Source organism: Glandiceps talaboti, chromosome 2 (genome assembly GCF_964340395.1).
Source record: "Glandiceps talaboti chromosome 2, keGlaTala1.1, whole genome shotgun sequence".
NCBI lineage: Eukaryota > Metazoa > Hemichordata > Enteropneusta > Spengelidae > Glandiceps > Glandiceps talaboti.
In genome coordinates, this window is record NC_135550.1 from 16,097,890 (window position 1) to 16,113,006 (window position 15,117).

The window sequence follows — 15,117 nt, forward strand, 5'->3', positions numbered from 1 at the left end:
CTGTAATTATAATAGTTGTGCAAGATGACATGTAGATACTAAATGCTATATACACTTACTTGCTCATTTCATAGAGAAATCTGTCTGCCCTAGCCATCTGGTCTATATCATGCTTGTGTTCTTCTAACAGACTCACTTCTTCAGGCGTTGGTACAAACTTAAGTACCTACGTGGGTGTCAAAAAGTCACAATTGTTAGTCATTCAGAATGATTACGTTTACAGAGGTTAAACAACTTTTATGTAAACTCTGTAACACTGCATTCCTTACTATAACTATATACCATGGTTCCTGTAACAGCATACAGCCAAGCCATTAATTTGGGGCTTAAATAAAAGAAAAAATTCAAAATTCAGTACAACTGCACCATCCCTAATTTTGACTTCTTAAAACAAAGAAAAACTAAAACTGTTATTGCGGTGTGTAGTAGGTTACATAAATAAAAGATACTATATGTGCCTTGGTGATTAGATATAATATAATCATCCCGTCACCAAGTTCGTTTAAATGCTGGAAATCCTTGAAAATATACAACAGAAGGCTACACACATAAAACTGAATGACAATGTAAAGATGTCCATTGATAGATTCTATCAACATGCCGATTGGTTGTGTAACATGAAGCACTTACAAGACTTATCCTGATTGGCTATGTGACCTAACACACTCACAAGATTCACCCTGATTCGTTATTGACCAATAGCCTCTGCTACAAGTTTTATTCTCACAACATAATGCTGTCATATTGTCAATGAAAATGTATATATGTGTTTGATATTCCTCTAATTACGGTGGCCATCTACTTCCAAGACATAACACACGAGTTCTAATTACCTGTTCTAACATATCTTTTGTTAGATCTTCCTTCTGGTCCATGGTCATGACTGACTTTGATATTTCACTGTTGGTCATTTTTAATTTGGAAAGTAAAATGGTGCAATTTTGAGCCCTTCTGCCATCAATGACAGAGAGCTCTTTTGCTCTGGTTTTTATGATTGTCATTTCTTCATCATCTCCCTTGGCCCTCTGGAAGGCTGAAAACGTTTTATCAAAATCTTCCAGATCTATAACCTTCACTGCCTGCAATCAATGAAAGAAAACACATTGAAGTCAGCAAAATTGTCAAAACGTGTACATTAACCAACTGAAACTGATCACAGTTTACAATATTTGATACAATATTCCTCTCTACATGGTGTTTAGGAATGATGAGGTCTTGACAAAAATGATCAATCTCTTTGCTCCACACCTGCCTATGGTATAACCTAACACAGTACCTCTGTCTTCACTGCTAACGAAACTGAGATGTTAGTTGCTACTATGCCCTCTAGTGGCAGTGAGTGAACAAAGCCAGAGGTTCTAGCCAAAAGTTCTCCTAAATGCTTTCGTGTTTGCAGTTACATGAAATTGGATAAAAATAACCTTCAGATGATACACGTTAGTTTTTATTGTCGTTAAATGATAGTAATATTTGAATGTATATTTTGTATACTGATGCAGTTGGCATACAATCATTGGTATTTATGTATAAATGCATTTACCATGGAGAAATCTACAATCATATTCAGGAATTTGGACGATCCAAGGTAAGTTATATTGTGAAGGCTTGAGAGCAGACATCAAATAGAAATATGTTACGACTTACCACTGCATCATTCACTTCTTGCCAGACAGTACCTTGTACTTGCCCATCTGGTAATTTTGCCCAGTTGAAAGACTTGAGAGGATTAGAAGGTTTTGGCAAGTTTTTCCTTCTTTGTTGTGCGGCAGTGTCAATTGCTGTCATTCCTATTATGGGTGGTCCACCTGGGGGTGGTGGTGCTCCTGGGAATGGACAATAATAACAATACAGACTATCTCAGTATAATGATGATATATGAAGTGTTTATCTAAAGTCACACTTTTCAATGTGAATCATTTGTTGTACATAATATAGTCTATTACAATAAAGCACACATAAAGCAATGCCAAAAACATTTCAGATGAACTTAAATCTCTTTTCATACTGTCGTGTTTACCTTTTTAAGTATCCTTTCTGTATGATACAGACTAAATGAAAGCATGAGATTGTAAGTTCACAAAATAAGACCAAGGACCGAGTCTTACTAACCTGGTGGGGGTGGAACATTCATCATGGGAGGTGGTGGAGGGGGTGGTGGTCCACCCGACAATAGCATTGGTGGTGGAGGTGGTGGTGGTGGTGCTGAACCTCCCATAGATGGTGGTGGTGGCGGTGGTGGTATGCCACCACCTATTTGCACGTTACTTTCAGGTAATGGTCCACCTTTACTTGCCTGTGGACAGATTGAAGTAAAATACATGTACAAGAATGTCATGTTTGGTATTAGAAAAAGAACAGCACAGTTTGCACACAGACAACACTATGATAGTGTACTTTGCAACTAATACCAAGGCTATTTCATTTCTCTGCTTCACTGGCTTTCTTTCTCATTAAATTTGTCAGAGTTGATGCACGTAAAATATGTAACACTAATATTTTATTTGCATAAAGGTACAAATTAAAGCATCTTTTTGGATCTTTGAAAGCACAGTGCACAGGATTTATATGTATTGAATTTTGAAATACAATTGTCTCTGTACGTTTTCTTTTCCCTTCTTTTTTTTCCAGTCATGTGGATTGTCATTGTTGTCATATTCAAAAGATCTTTCATGAAGATGAAAATTGTCTTTATTATGTGATTATGTAACATGTGTGCACTTAACAGTTTGCTAGACATCATTTGACTTGGAAGAAAAGTATTCAAAAAAGCAGTCAGTTGCAGTCGACATCAAGACAAAATGTGTACTCACAGCTGCCCTGACATTAGAAAGTTCATTGGACAGCAACGAAATTTGTTGTTGAGCTTCTATGAGTGATGCTGTCTCCCTTTCTAACTTGGCCTTCATTTGGTTTAGTGCATTCATCAGTTCTTCCTAAAATGGGTGAACAAAAATTCAAAAGAAAGTTAGATACCCTACCACAGACAGACCATCAGGAGTGTTTGAATAGATGACAAAAATTGAGAATCGAAAAGATGGACTTGTAACAAGGTGGAGCTTGAAAAAGGTCTCTGATTCCACACACACTTGGTGAACTTGTGATAGTAAGGGGCTTACCTCCTAATCAGGAAATTACACAGGTTATGGATCGGAAGGAGAAGTCAAAGGGTAAATAAAGAAAGAGAAAACATATATGAGTTGAAGTGGGGGCATTAAAACCGTCACCATGGCCAACTTGTAATGTATGTAGGTTGTATTGGAAGAGGGAGAACAGTTACTCGTTATTTGAGGGAAAGATGTGTGCGCTTGTCACAGCTACAGCTAGGGTTGGTGATAGGATAGCCCAAAAACACACACACACACTCCCAAGGCATAACAGTGGTTACTTCAAATGTGACTGTAAGGAAGGCTCGTTAGATTCACACAGAAACAATCACACAAACACCATGTAAATGGTATTATCCACTATGTGAAAGCCAATCTGTTATTCACTGCAGATGAAAATGATGGATGAATGTCAGCACATGATCACATCAACGTGCAGAGTCTGTATAGTTATTAGCAAAAATGTGGATGAGTAGTTTATTATGGCTGTTAATTGCAGCTGTTAAAGTGATGATTGTTAGCACCAGTAAAGGAACATTGCATTCCTACATTGAATGGAGGGCATCATTCAATTACCACTACAAGAGACAACCAGCACACTACCAGCATTCATGATTATCTGAAACAAGTCCTGGCATTGACAAAACATAATGCAATGTACATGTGGACCAAGTTAAATGCAGGAACAGCATTCCGATTATAGTTTTGCAAATCATATACTTGTGTGTATGTATACATTGTCATAGCTAACAGCAGCTAAATGGGGATGACTATGGCATTATTTGTCAATTTTCTTTAATTTTTTTTTCCAAGAAGACCTGTTATGTTGCTAAATTCACTGAAATCCACAGGTCTAACATAACAAATGTAACTAAGGGAATATATAACATTTCTTTAGTCAAGTGATGGGTTGAATTTCCTCTATGTACGGGAAGCTCTCGTTAATCAAATTTGGTCTGCAATCCTGTGTGCATCAAAGACCACAACTTGTACTTCAACGAATTTCGTTCTAGTTATTGACAACAAACAATGCCATCCTCATCTGATACAAATACAAAATAAAAATGTAATCTTAACTTAGGCACTATGCTCTCAATGTAGCATACATGCATATTCTGTGCTTGATTTAATTTACTATTTATAAATAACAATTCTAGCTGCAATAGTGCACATGGCATTCAAGCAGATTCTACTACATTTGCATTTTTATATAATTATATTTCGGGCAAAATAAACAGAAATATTTTATTTGATCACTGACAGCGAATAAATTAAAACTGTTATATATACTGTTATAAGTTCCTCTTGACAAAGAATTTCAGAGCTATTAGTTTGATGCACATTTCATTACCAGTGATACGGATTTCACATTGTGGCCGTATGACTTACTTTAACACAGACACATTGCATACTAAGTGAAACAATTTGGATCATACCTTTTCTTCTGCTTTAGCTTCACATTCTCGTTCTTTTCTCTCCAAATGTTGTCTCATTTCTTCACGTTCTTTGAAGTAAAACATAGCAAAATGTACATGAAACGGTTCAACTTAGGAAATATCAACTATACATATTCCTTATTATCAGACTTGACATATGGAAATCACAAACGGTCTGTTTTTCTATCATTTCTACCATCAATAACACTAGAGACATTACATGTAGTAATTTGAATATAATGTATAGTTGGCTAGACAGTTACAGTATTTAAATTTATCATTACAGCCTACTCTTGCTTATTTTTTGACATTTCCAAGAATTTATACAATGAAATATGGTTTATAGAGATACTTCCATACTTTGTAAACTCATTAGACTAGAGAGGATATCATTGTAAACCATATTTTCATTACTAGAAAACTTTGCAATTTTATAGTCATCAGCTAGTTCTTAAAGACTAACTTGTACTAACTACCAGACTGCTACATTGTGTTCACATACAAGAAGACATTGTAGTCACTATTTATTTTTGCGTTCTTGGTTTTAGCGAAATTAGCGAAAATAAATCATAAGCAAAGATTTCCAGGTTTTTATAGTAATATTAAAATATGGTATAATTCCATTAATATTTTTACAGGCACAGGTTGAGTTAGAATCAAAATTTGGATGAGAAAAAAGTTGTCTGACATATTTACAGAAACAGTTGGTCCTCAACAAAAGAATAAATATTATTCAATCCTTATGAATCCCGTAATAAAACAGTAGTAATTCCAGACTGTGGGATTCAAATATTGGGGTTTAAGACTCATTCCAAGAGAAGTCTATTAGATAAAATCCTTTACTGTGAGTTTAATATCTTACCTTTTTCAAATTCTTCATTTTGTTTTCGCACAAGTTCATCTTCATTGGCCATATGTTCCATCATCTGTTTGACATTTAACTCTACAGGGGCTAAATCAGGATTCTCCCCATTCTCATACTGTAAGACGACTTCTTGTATTAGACGATCTATCATCACCCAATGGTGTGGATTTGTCTTCACTCCTGTAAATTTAGACAGTCAGTATTCAACGCAAGTACACATAAATATTGCAGATACATCCCTGTAAGCTTGGATAATGTAACTTTTAAAACTAAAATGAAGGAATCGACGCAATGTGAAACATTTTCTACCGAGTAGCAACTAACTATTATCAGGACATCATATTGTCAAAGTTATATATTCTTTGGTATATAAAAGAATGATTAGGAACCTATGAAATATGATCATTTGCCATATTTGTTTCACAAAAATCAACATGACTACAAAAATTCTGGAAAGTTAGAGTCTGATAATTTCATGGAAAGCTAGTCCTGTAATATCATGGACAGCTAGAATTCTATAATATCATAGACAGCTCGAATTCTATAACTTCATGGACAGCTAGAATTCTATAACCTCATGAATAGCTAGAATTCCATAACTTCATGGACAGCTAGAATTCTATAACTTCATGAATAAACAGAATTCTGTAAGCTCATAGAAAGCTTAAGTTCTACAATTTCATGAAAAGTTTAGAGAGCTGCAGTGTAAAATGCACATCAACTGGCCCTACCTGTACGTAGTACTTAAATTTGTAAATACAGTTCATAGTGCGTCAACTACACAGATTTGACCTATCTTACATGTACATCATACTCTCTTACAACAACTTACTTGGTAACAGTAGGAAATGTTGTAGAAGTGATAAGAGATGTGGGTAGGCAGTTGTGTGAGATAATTTCTTCCTAAGTAATTCAAACATACTGGTTGCACTGTGTGTATCTATATGAACCTACAATGGAAAAAAAGAATAAAACTATGGGTGTAAGTTTAACATTGATTAGAATATGGGTAATTATAATATTCATTATTGTGCTTACAGTTAGTCAAACCAAATTTAATGAGTGGAAGGGCCAAATGCTGGGAGGGTCTGTATGTCCTACTATATTGAAACCCATGCAGGTTTTTATCATATATCTTACAAAATATTAACATGTTCAAAAACGATAATATACAAATTTGAAGGGAAAATTAACCACTCTTTAGTTGAAATTGAGAGGTCAGTCCTGACTGTATCACCAAAAGGATTGATATGTACAATGTCCTCATTTGCTTACATCATTCACAAACCTACAGAGCACAAACAATGGGATCAAACAGCAAAGCTTTCTGGTCATACTTAAAATATGCCATTTTTACTAGGTAAAGGTGGTATGATAATGCAATTACGCCAACATTTCAAACTTCACAATTGTCATTATACTTCTTTTCAATACATCACCATACTTTGGTGACACCCCTTTCAATTACACCTGTGGTTATGAGTGGAGATCTTGCAGGGGCTTTATTTCATATCTTATCCATCTGTTTGGTGAATCCAATATGGGGAGCACAGAATTCTAGATAAACAATCACTTACTGTATCAAATCTTTTTGCTATTTCCCTCTCATCTTCATTTCGAACCATTTCAAAGAAATCTAAATGTCTGTAACATAAGACCACAAACTGTTTAGAACAAGGAGAAAGTGCCACATACAGTGGGACTTACATATTGCATATTTCAACATTTTTTAAAGAACAAAAAAAAAGGCAAATGCATTCAATAAAGGCAACTCACTCACTGTTTGAGTTGGCTACTAGTAGTTCACCATTAATCCCAGAGGAAAGGTAAGGGAATAAGAGAACAAATACACTCAGAGGTAAGGAATGAGTAGTCAGTTCAAACCAGCTGCCATACTGTACATGTCCACAGGCATGACATTTTTGGAAGCGAATGAAGTGAAATGTTGCGTTGCTTTTATTGAATGATCATGCAGTCTGCCACAGCAGCCATACGTATGACACTGTTAATGACAAGCAAACTGTACAACAGTGACCATATGAGCTATGAAATTTTGAGTTCAATTTCATTCCCTTTTTAAGCACACCAGCACGGAAACGGAAGAATTTTCCAGGCATTTGCAAAGCCAGGCATCAATGCAGATGGAAGTCATGTTTTTTGTCTTCTCTTCTTTTCTTTCTTTCTTTCTTTTTTTTTTTTTGAAATTTGGGTAATCTAAGGGTTCTACAAGTGAGTTTGAACAGGAGACATGGTTTCATGAGTTGCCAAATCAAGAATGCAGACTGCTAAAAAAAAACCAAAGAGATGCTAGCTACATAGAAGTATGTTCTATAACCTTTCAGGCATGAGGTACACAGACAATAAGTATGAATGGTGCTACTGGAAATCATATCATTGTTAAAGACATAAACATAAGTTACGCAAAACATACAAAATACCAAAAGTAAAACATTACATGTGTTTTCCTTTCTATCAGTCAGTGACCATACCTGTCAAGTGTAGCATTTTCATGTGTCCTCAGCTTATCAATGACTGGCTGTATACCAAGCATCAAAAACTCATATCTGAGATGAATTCTGAACTCTAAGTTATCCTGTATAACGAAACACACAAGTTATTAAATATCTGAATTCATTAGTCTGTTCGAAAATGAATTCAAATCTTGAGGTATAGAAGCCTTGTTCACATATACTTTCATTTTATGTATATTTTTAGAGTTTCCTTGAAATGGTGAGCCAAAGGTTCTTCTAATGCAAAAACGAAATTCCTGATTCACGAGTATATCTGACTGAAAAAGCTTTCCAAATAAAATTATCAACAGGGTATACATAATGTACTACAATGTAAAATGACAGACATACACTGGTACATAGTATATGCATATACTCATCGATGTAAGTAACCAAAGCCTTCTCAGTTCTATATTGGTAATTTATCACTGGCAATAAAAATAGAATTATCTGAGATCAGCCATGAGAGACGACTGCTCCAATCCTTACCTCTCCAGCACCGTATTTGAGAGCAGCGTTGATAAACGACATAATGGCAGTCTTGAGGTTGACTTCGTCACGGTATCTTCCAGTGCTTCTATCCAAATCGTTGATTATTGACTGAGACAAGACAAGAGGAAATATCCATTTAAAGTAAGTTAGATCCCACACAGGAAGTCATCAAGCATGCAGAGTTGAAACTCCTCATAAGGCTACCAGTTCCTTTTCTACCTAGAAGTGTATACTGCTGGATTTAACTGGACCCATCCCATTGAATCATTAGTCTGCCTTTGAACTATGCACACCTGATTTGACCTTTTGGGAAGATGCCATTTTTTGACTGCGATTTGACAATGTACATGATATATGACGGTCAATCTATTGATGTGTTTATTCCAAAATGTATCACTTCACTCTCACATTTTCAATTTTGCATTATCATAATTTTCATATTATCTTTACACTTTTCACATGGAGTTCTGCATGGTTGCAATTTGTTTATCACTCTCCAAACTTCAGTTTCTCCTGAAAACCATATCAATTCAGGGTTTGATCCCGTGATTTACCTGAAACCTGGTTCTCTCCGAGGCATATTTCTGATAGTGAGACATGGCCTCCAAGATCTTCTTGTGACCACCCGGTACGAGACATACTGCACCCAAGATTTCCAACACTGCCACTTTAGTTTTGATGTTTTCAGAGCTAAGGGATTGAGCAATGATGTTGATACCCTCTGGATGTGACAATACATGTTGGCGGCCATGCTATAGCAGACAAATAAGAAAATCATGTGAGATTTAGTGGAAAAACATACAGTTCATTACACGGCAGTTCACTGCACTCACATTCTGAAGTTTATTGTCATTGTGGTGGGGTTTGACAGACATCACAGGTGCTACGGATTTCGCTAAACGGTCTTGTTGTTGTAGGTCTTGTTGTTGTATACATGATCATATGCTGACAAGTCACCGTGATGGTCAGTCAGTCTGTGATGGTCGATCTGTCTGTGGTAAAGTGATTTATGATGCTATTGCTGATTACCTCTACTTTGACACTGTCTGAACTTCCTGAAAATACCTCCACAAGGTCAACAATGTTATTTTTAGTCAAGCAAGTTCAGATCAGTTCACAGTCAAAATTACAAACAACTACATACATGCACTTTGATTTCCTAACTCTAAAAAAATGACAGCAAAATGACAGCACATGTTATTCTCAAATAAGGCTCAGATAAATCTTGGACATAAAGCGACCCAGTCAAACAAAACAACAGAGAAATGTGTTTTAAATCTATGTTGCTTTGCGTTGGCATCTGTCTGGAAGCCTTGAGTGAGTCTCTAGAAACATCCACGACACTTGTGACCCATTTTTCCAGACAATGCGCATCACGGAAGCACATAACGACATACTGTAGCGTCTATTTCTGGTAACAATTCTGAGTTGTCTCTCTTTATAATTATTATATCTCATTTCGTCATTCACTTTTATCATTCCCAGACACCCACTCAAAACATTAATGTGGCACATCTAAATGAATGCTAGTGACCACAGAGACAATGACACTTAATTTGAAACTTCGGTCCAGAAACATGGTTCAAAGAAGATTATTAGACCAGAAAATTATTACTTTTTTCAATTTGATTTTTCACTTCTTCCTCATCACAGACAGACAGACAGACAGACAGACAGACAGACAGACAGACAGACAGACAGACAGACACACACACACACACACACACACACACACACACACACACAGACACACACACACACTTTAATATCACACTTTAAGAAGATGACTGGTATACTTCAGCTGCTGTGATTAATGAATGTTTTGAAAACATGTCAACATCGACAACTAGTAAATTCGTTGGTTTGTATACTGAAGCTCAGTCCTATTTCTAATAGTCACATGAGAAAAGGGAATATATACATTATACACATTTTTTGAGGTTTTTAATCAATGTTTAGAATCCCATTCACAGAGTGACGAGATGTGCAGGAATTCATTGCTACTGTGTCAGTTGTTTACAAAGTATATTTCCTTCAAAGATATCAACTGTGATATAGAGTATCAAAATAACATCAAGTCGAGAAAAAATGTTGAGTTTAAAATCCTCTTTCTGCTATTTCTTTGTATACAAGAAAATGCAAGTTGGGAAAATCAGGATTAACAAACAATTTGATAGTAATATACTGAAGTATAGTGTACAATCCAATGTACGTGTGTGTGTGTGTGTGTGTGTGTGCGCGTGCGCGTGTGTGTGTGCATGTGTGTGTGTGTAGTTGTCAGAGTTGTTCCTCTCAACATACTAGTTACAATTTTTTACCTTATTGTTTTTGTTGTAAATTGTTCTTTAACTTAATTGAAAAGATACATAATATGCAACCTAAACTCATTCCCACTGTGAATCTTTGTATAACTGTTTCCAAACTATATAAACACACACTGACAAGACAGCTGGCACTCTCAGATTCCCACCATATTTAACATTCCTACAATATAAGCCCATCAAAATACTACATTCACATTCACATCTCCAGACCACATACTCATGAATAATTCATTGCATATTTCCATCAGGCTAGTTATCCTTCATGTACGGTGCTAAAGACCGGAACAGAACAGAACACACCACTGTCACTGTGTCAGGCATAATTCAAGTTTCATGAATACTTTCTAGCCATGCCTCAATAATTCCTACATTACTCAAGTATCATATAGTACCCTTTTCTGATTAGTTGACTGATGGCCATCTGCCAGACATATCAACTGACGCCTGGTGACGATCACAGTACTATGAAATCTGAGCCATCAATATGGTATACGATACAAAAGTATGAATACTTTCATACTTGAACTATTTTCAATTGTTTTCACTGATCAAATAATTAGCTTTCATTTCTTATAATTAATCTTTCGCATTAATGCATACACAGTTACACCGTTTTATGTCCAATCACGAACTTCTTGAAGTTGAAGTAAAAATAGTTTAGTAAACTGACATACCGAAGACAATGTAAAAGTCTTCTAGAAATTATCAATGATTAATATTTCATTCTAATGCCTTCCCAGGTTAATTCACTTTTGTTTGTTTAAACAATAAGCTCCATACACTCCTTGCATTGTAATTTGAAAGCAATATTTTCAGTTATTTAGTGGTTTTTAGAACTTAGAGTGAGCCACTCAGATCTCAAGGTAGCACTGCCGATGAAACATCATATATAACATTGACAGACACCTCTTCAATGGATGAAAAAACAATTTACAGTATTATCACCCCCTCCCCCTAACTTTTAGAGAAAACGTATAGCACAAGTAAGTGCCACACCCACTTTTATGATGACCACTGACTTACACATAGTAGCAAAGTTATTCAAAATTAGGTACCCTGCTAAAGTTTTGATCTGTGGAAAATACCGATATATCTTATTTTTGTAATTGCGAGAAGTGGAAACAAGCCACAAGCGTGGCACATGCGATTGGTAAACACTCATAATAATACATCTTGCAAAAAATTGACAGAACTTACAGAATTGTTCATGAGGGCTTTGATACAGCCAATAATAGATGTGTGAATTGGACTCTCGATTGTATCATAATCCATTTTACTCAGAAAATTGAGTAGACAGGTCAGACCATCTAATTCAATGAACCGCATCACAAACCTACAAGTGAAACAAAAAAGAAACATTTCCTCAGGTAATTCTACTAGGCCTTAGTCACACTTTGTTTTCATACTCATCATATTTCAGAGTCTACTGCCCTCACTCGATGTGTAATTGTAAGTTTTTCAATATCTATGTTTGCTGTTTATTTTCATTTCCTGCCCCAGTGCTGCATACAGATGGAGTACATGGAAGTCGGGCATTGATTCTGATATAGTCCCTTTCCATTCTCCATCCTGCCAAGAGCTGTACAATACATCTCAACTACCCCAGCAGTGCCCAAACTCATACAATTAACAGGCACAGCAGTCAAATATTGGCAATCAATTGAATATTTACTTATTTGACTCAATAGTCCCCCTCTGATGACCGAAAGTCACCAAGTCAGAAATTTTCATGAAAGGAGTAAAGTAGATAGTCGATCAATCACGAATGTTTGACAGTTAGGTTTGATATTTTTTGTTGACAGTAGGAATACGCTTGTTACACAAGTTTTCGCATAGTCTAGTTCTATACGGTATCATTACGATATACACCTCCATTCCCATTAGAGACCACGTTGGCATCCAGACTTGGCAGGACAGTGAAGGGACAATGTTTCTAGTTTCCTATATGTGTTACGATCACTACAATCATCTCCATGTGGAGAGGCTAGTGATCACAGAGAACATCAACAGGTATAGGTTCTAGACTATGTCCCCCGACTTACTCCACTTGCAAGCATGACTATTCCTACCCCTAACAACACAGTACGAGATACAATCATTCATTGTTTTCTTCTCACCTCATTGGCTGTGTTCTCAGAGCTGTTTTCAAGCTATCAGCTAGCTTGGTACGAACTTCAATTTCTTCTTCATCTGGGGCAAATACTGTCAACTAGTGAAGAAATAAAAAACAAAATTTCAGAAATTTCAGAAAACTGAAAATAATGGGACTTACACAATGACGATAAAAATTTGAACCAAATATTATCAAGATCAAAATGAGATTTTAGAAACAAAGAACAGATGTTTTAAAAGTATGGTATCCAAATGTCAAGGTTCTTATTTGCTGCATACTTAGTACTACTACAGATTCCTTTGTATTACACACTGTAGATCATACATGTACATGTAAACTTACTGTTGACATTGAGTTCAGTCTATCTATGTAATAATCAGGCCAACTGGTTGAACTTGGGTCTTCTTGTTCCTACAAAGACAGAGAAATCAATACATGTAATCAATACACCAGGCTAAATTACATTTATTGCTGTCAATTTTTTTTTTAATTTCGCAAAATATTACTAGTATAATGACAATAGAAAGAAATATAAATAATAAGTGTGTGCACAATATTCAAGATGATCTGGAGTGCAAACTAAATTTGAACAAACATTTCCAAGAAGTGTGATTTATTTTTCATTTTTTCTTGGGGGAGGGGAACAACTTTGCTTACTGTATTTTAAAATGCACATATAAAAATAGTAATCTACTCTTAGGTCACTTAGTACCTTTGAGTCACTTCCAGAAGAGAGTTACCTTAATGTTCATGTACATGTTTACAAACTGACTTTAGCTACAGGTGTGTGTCAATTATTTTCTATACCATCCCCATGCTGAGAAGTGTCCTAGTTTATGAGTAACACTGACAGTTTCCATTGAATGTGTATATTACATGTAAACCATTTACTGCTCATTGCTTTTACCTCTTGGAAATATAATTTCCTCTGACAATAGCAACATCAACCTCACATGTTCCACTAAAATCACATGGTTATTTCTGCTCTTTGGATATTTCTAATGGACTGTTTTCCGCTGTCTTTGCCAATTTTTTTAAATGAAATATGTGACTTCACAAAACTCTTGGTCTAAAAACATACTGTATAGTTGAATACTAGATTCAAATGCGCACATATCCTGAGGAACAAGTTAGTTGTATTAAACTTAGCAACCTTGTGCAAGCGCTAAGCAACTCACAACTGAGCATGAATGGATACATTACACTGCTACGTGACAATCCACATGACTAATTTCTTACACTATTTCCTTCTGATAGGATAAGAATGTTTTGAGATACTGTTAGCAAATACTTGCAGGGTATTACTATTATACACCATGATGGTAACTTTTGTAAACTCTGAAATTCTTTGCATTCTGGAATTTAATAATTTATTATGGAATACAAACTTGAAAGTTTCAGTTGTAAAACAAATACATATTTTTTGGCTTGCTTTCTGATCATGATCATTCAAATTTCATTATCTGTTCTTTTTTTCTGTTTTGGATGTCGACACCCTATCCCCATCCATTGCAACACTCTGAACCATTCAGTGTTTTTTGTTTAAGGGTGGTAAGCAGGTGAAATCTACCCGAGTTCCCCTGTCATTTTACTGGGGTTCCCCATCAAATTCATGGTACAATGTATTGGAAACTATGCCAGTTTTACCATATTCTCCCTTTCTGATACCGAGGTTTCTCAACCATAGCAAATACACTGAACATACCCACAGACAGCACCACACTACACGGGTAATTGTGTAATGTATGTAACTCTTGTTGTTCATCCAATTTATAATAACAAAATGTACTTTTTTTCAGAGAGCATATTCTCTTTGTAACAAAGAGTAAGTGATAGATAGCCCACATAAAACCTCACTATTAAAATGAACAAGACTGAACTATTGAAGTTATGAATAACAAACGAATGTAATTACAAATCTATTTTCATATGAATTTTGCTAGTCTCTCTGAAAAACCATGTAATTTCCTGGATTTCCTTTCAGGTTTGCTTGCTTTTCAAACAAGTTCCTTTATCAATTAAATATGTCTGTAAGCATAAAATAGCACATGTCTGAAGTCACAAGCCCAATCAAAAATCCATTCATGGAGTTTCCCTCATTGGAATCAGCAATCCTTAACAATTTTCCCCCTGGAGAATACATTGTACATACATTTATCATTGTTCTAACTTTCCATTGAAGTGCATATCCTCTGATGCAGCCAGGCTGTGTACAGCTGCAACAGTCTTGTGTAATACCACAGACATAAATAAGTGCAGATCTGATGATAGGA

The 15,117-nt window shown here is 35.6% G+C and overlaps 1 protein-coding gene across 1 annotated transcript in view; it reads right to left on the minus strand.

The window, feature by feature from the left end:
* LOC144453622 (disheveled-associated activator of morphogenesis 2-like) overlaps positions 1 to 15,117 on the minus strand; it is a 35,562-nt gene that overhangs the window by 6,235 nt on the left and 14,210 nt on the right. The window contains exons 4-18 of the mRNA XM_078144943.1: positions 13,187 to 13,255; positions 12,849 to 12,940; positions 11,929 to 12,064; positions 8,962 to 9,159; positions 8,405 to 8,515; positions 7,895 to 7,998; positions 6,983 to 7,049; positions 6,238 to 6,355; positions 5,403 to 5,585; positions 4,541 to 4,608; positions 2,811 to 2,933; positions 2,110 to 2,293; positions 1,645 to 1,823; positions 834 to 1,079; positions 60 to 166 (exon numbers count right to left, since the gene is read on the minus strand). Coding sequence (XP_078001069.1) covers positions 60 to 166; positions 834 to 1,079; positions 1,645 to 1,823; positions 2,110 to 2,293; positions 2,811 to 2,933; positions 4,541 to 4,608; positions 5,403 to 5,585; positions 6,238 to 6,355; positions 6,983 to 7,049; positions 7,895 to 7,998; positions 8,405 to 8,515; positions 8,962 to 9,159; positions 11,929 to 12,064; positions 12,849 to 12,940; positions 13,187 to 13,255 — 1,985 coding nt within the window. The remainder of the gene's footprint in view (positions 1 to 59; positions 167 to 833; positions 1,080 to 1,644; positions 1,824 to 2,109; positions 2,294 to 2,810; positions 2,934 to 4,540; positions 4,609 to 5,402; positions 5,586 to 6,237; positions 6,356 to 6,982; positions 7,050 to 7,894; positions 7,999 to 8,404; positions 8,516 to 8,961; positions 9,160 to 11,928; positions 12,065 to 12,848; positions 12,941 to 13,186; positions 13,256 to 15,117) is intronic.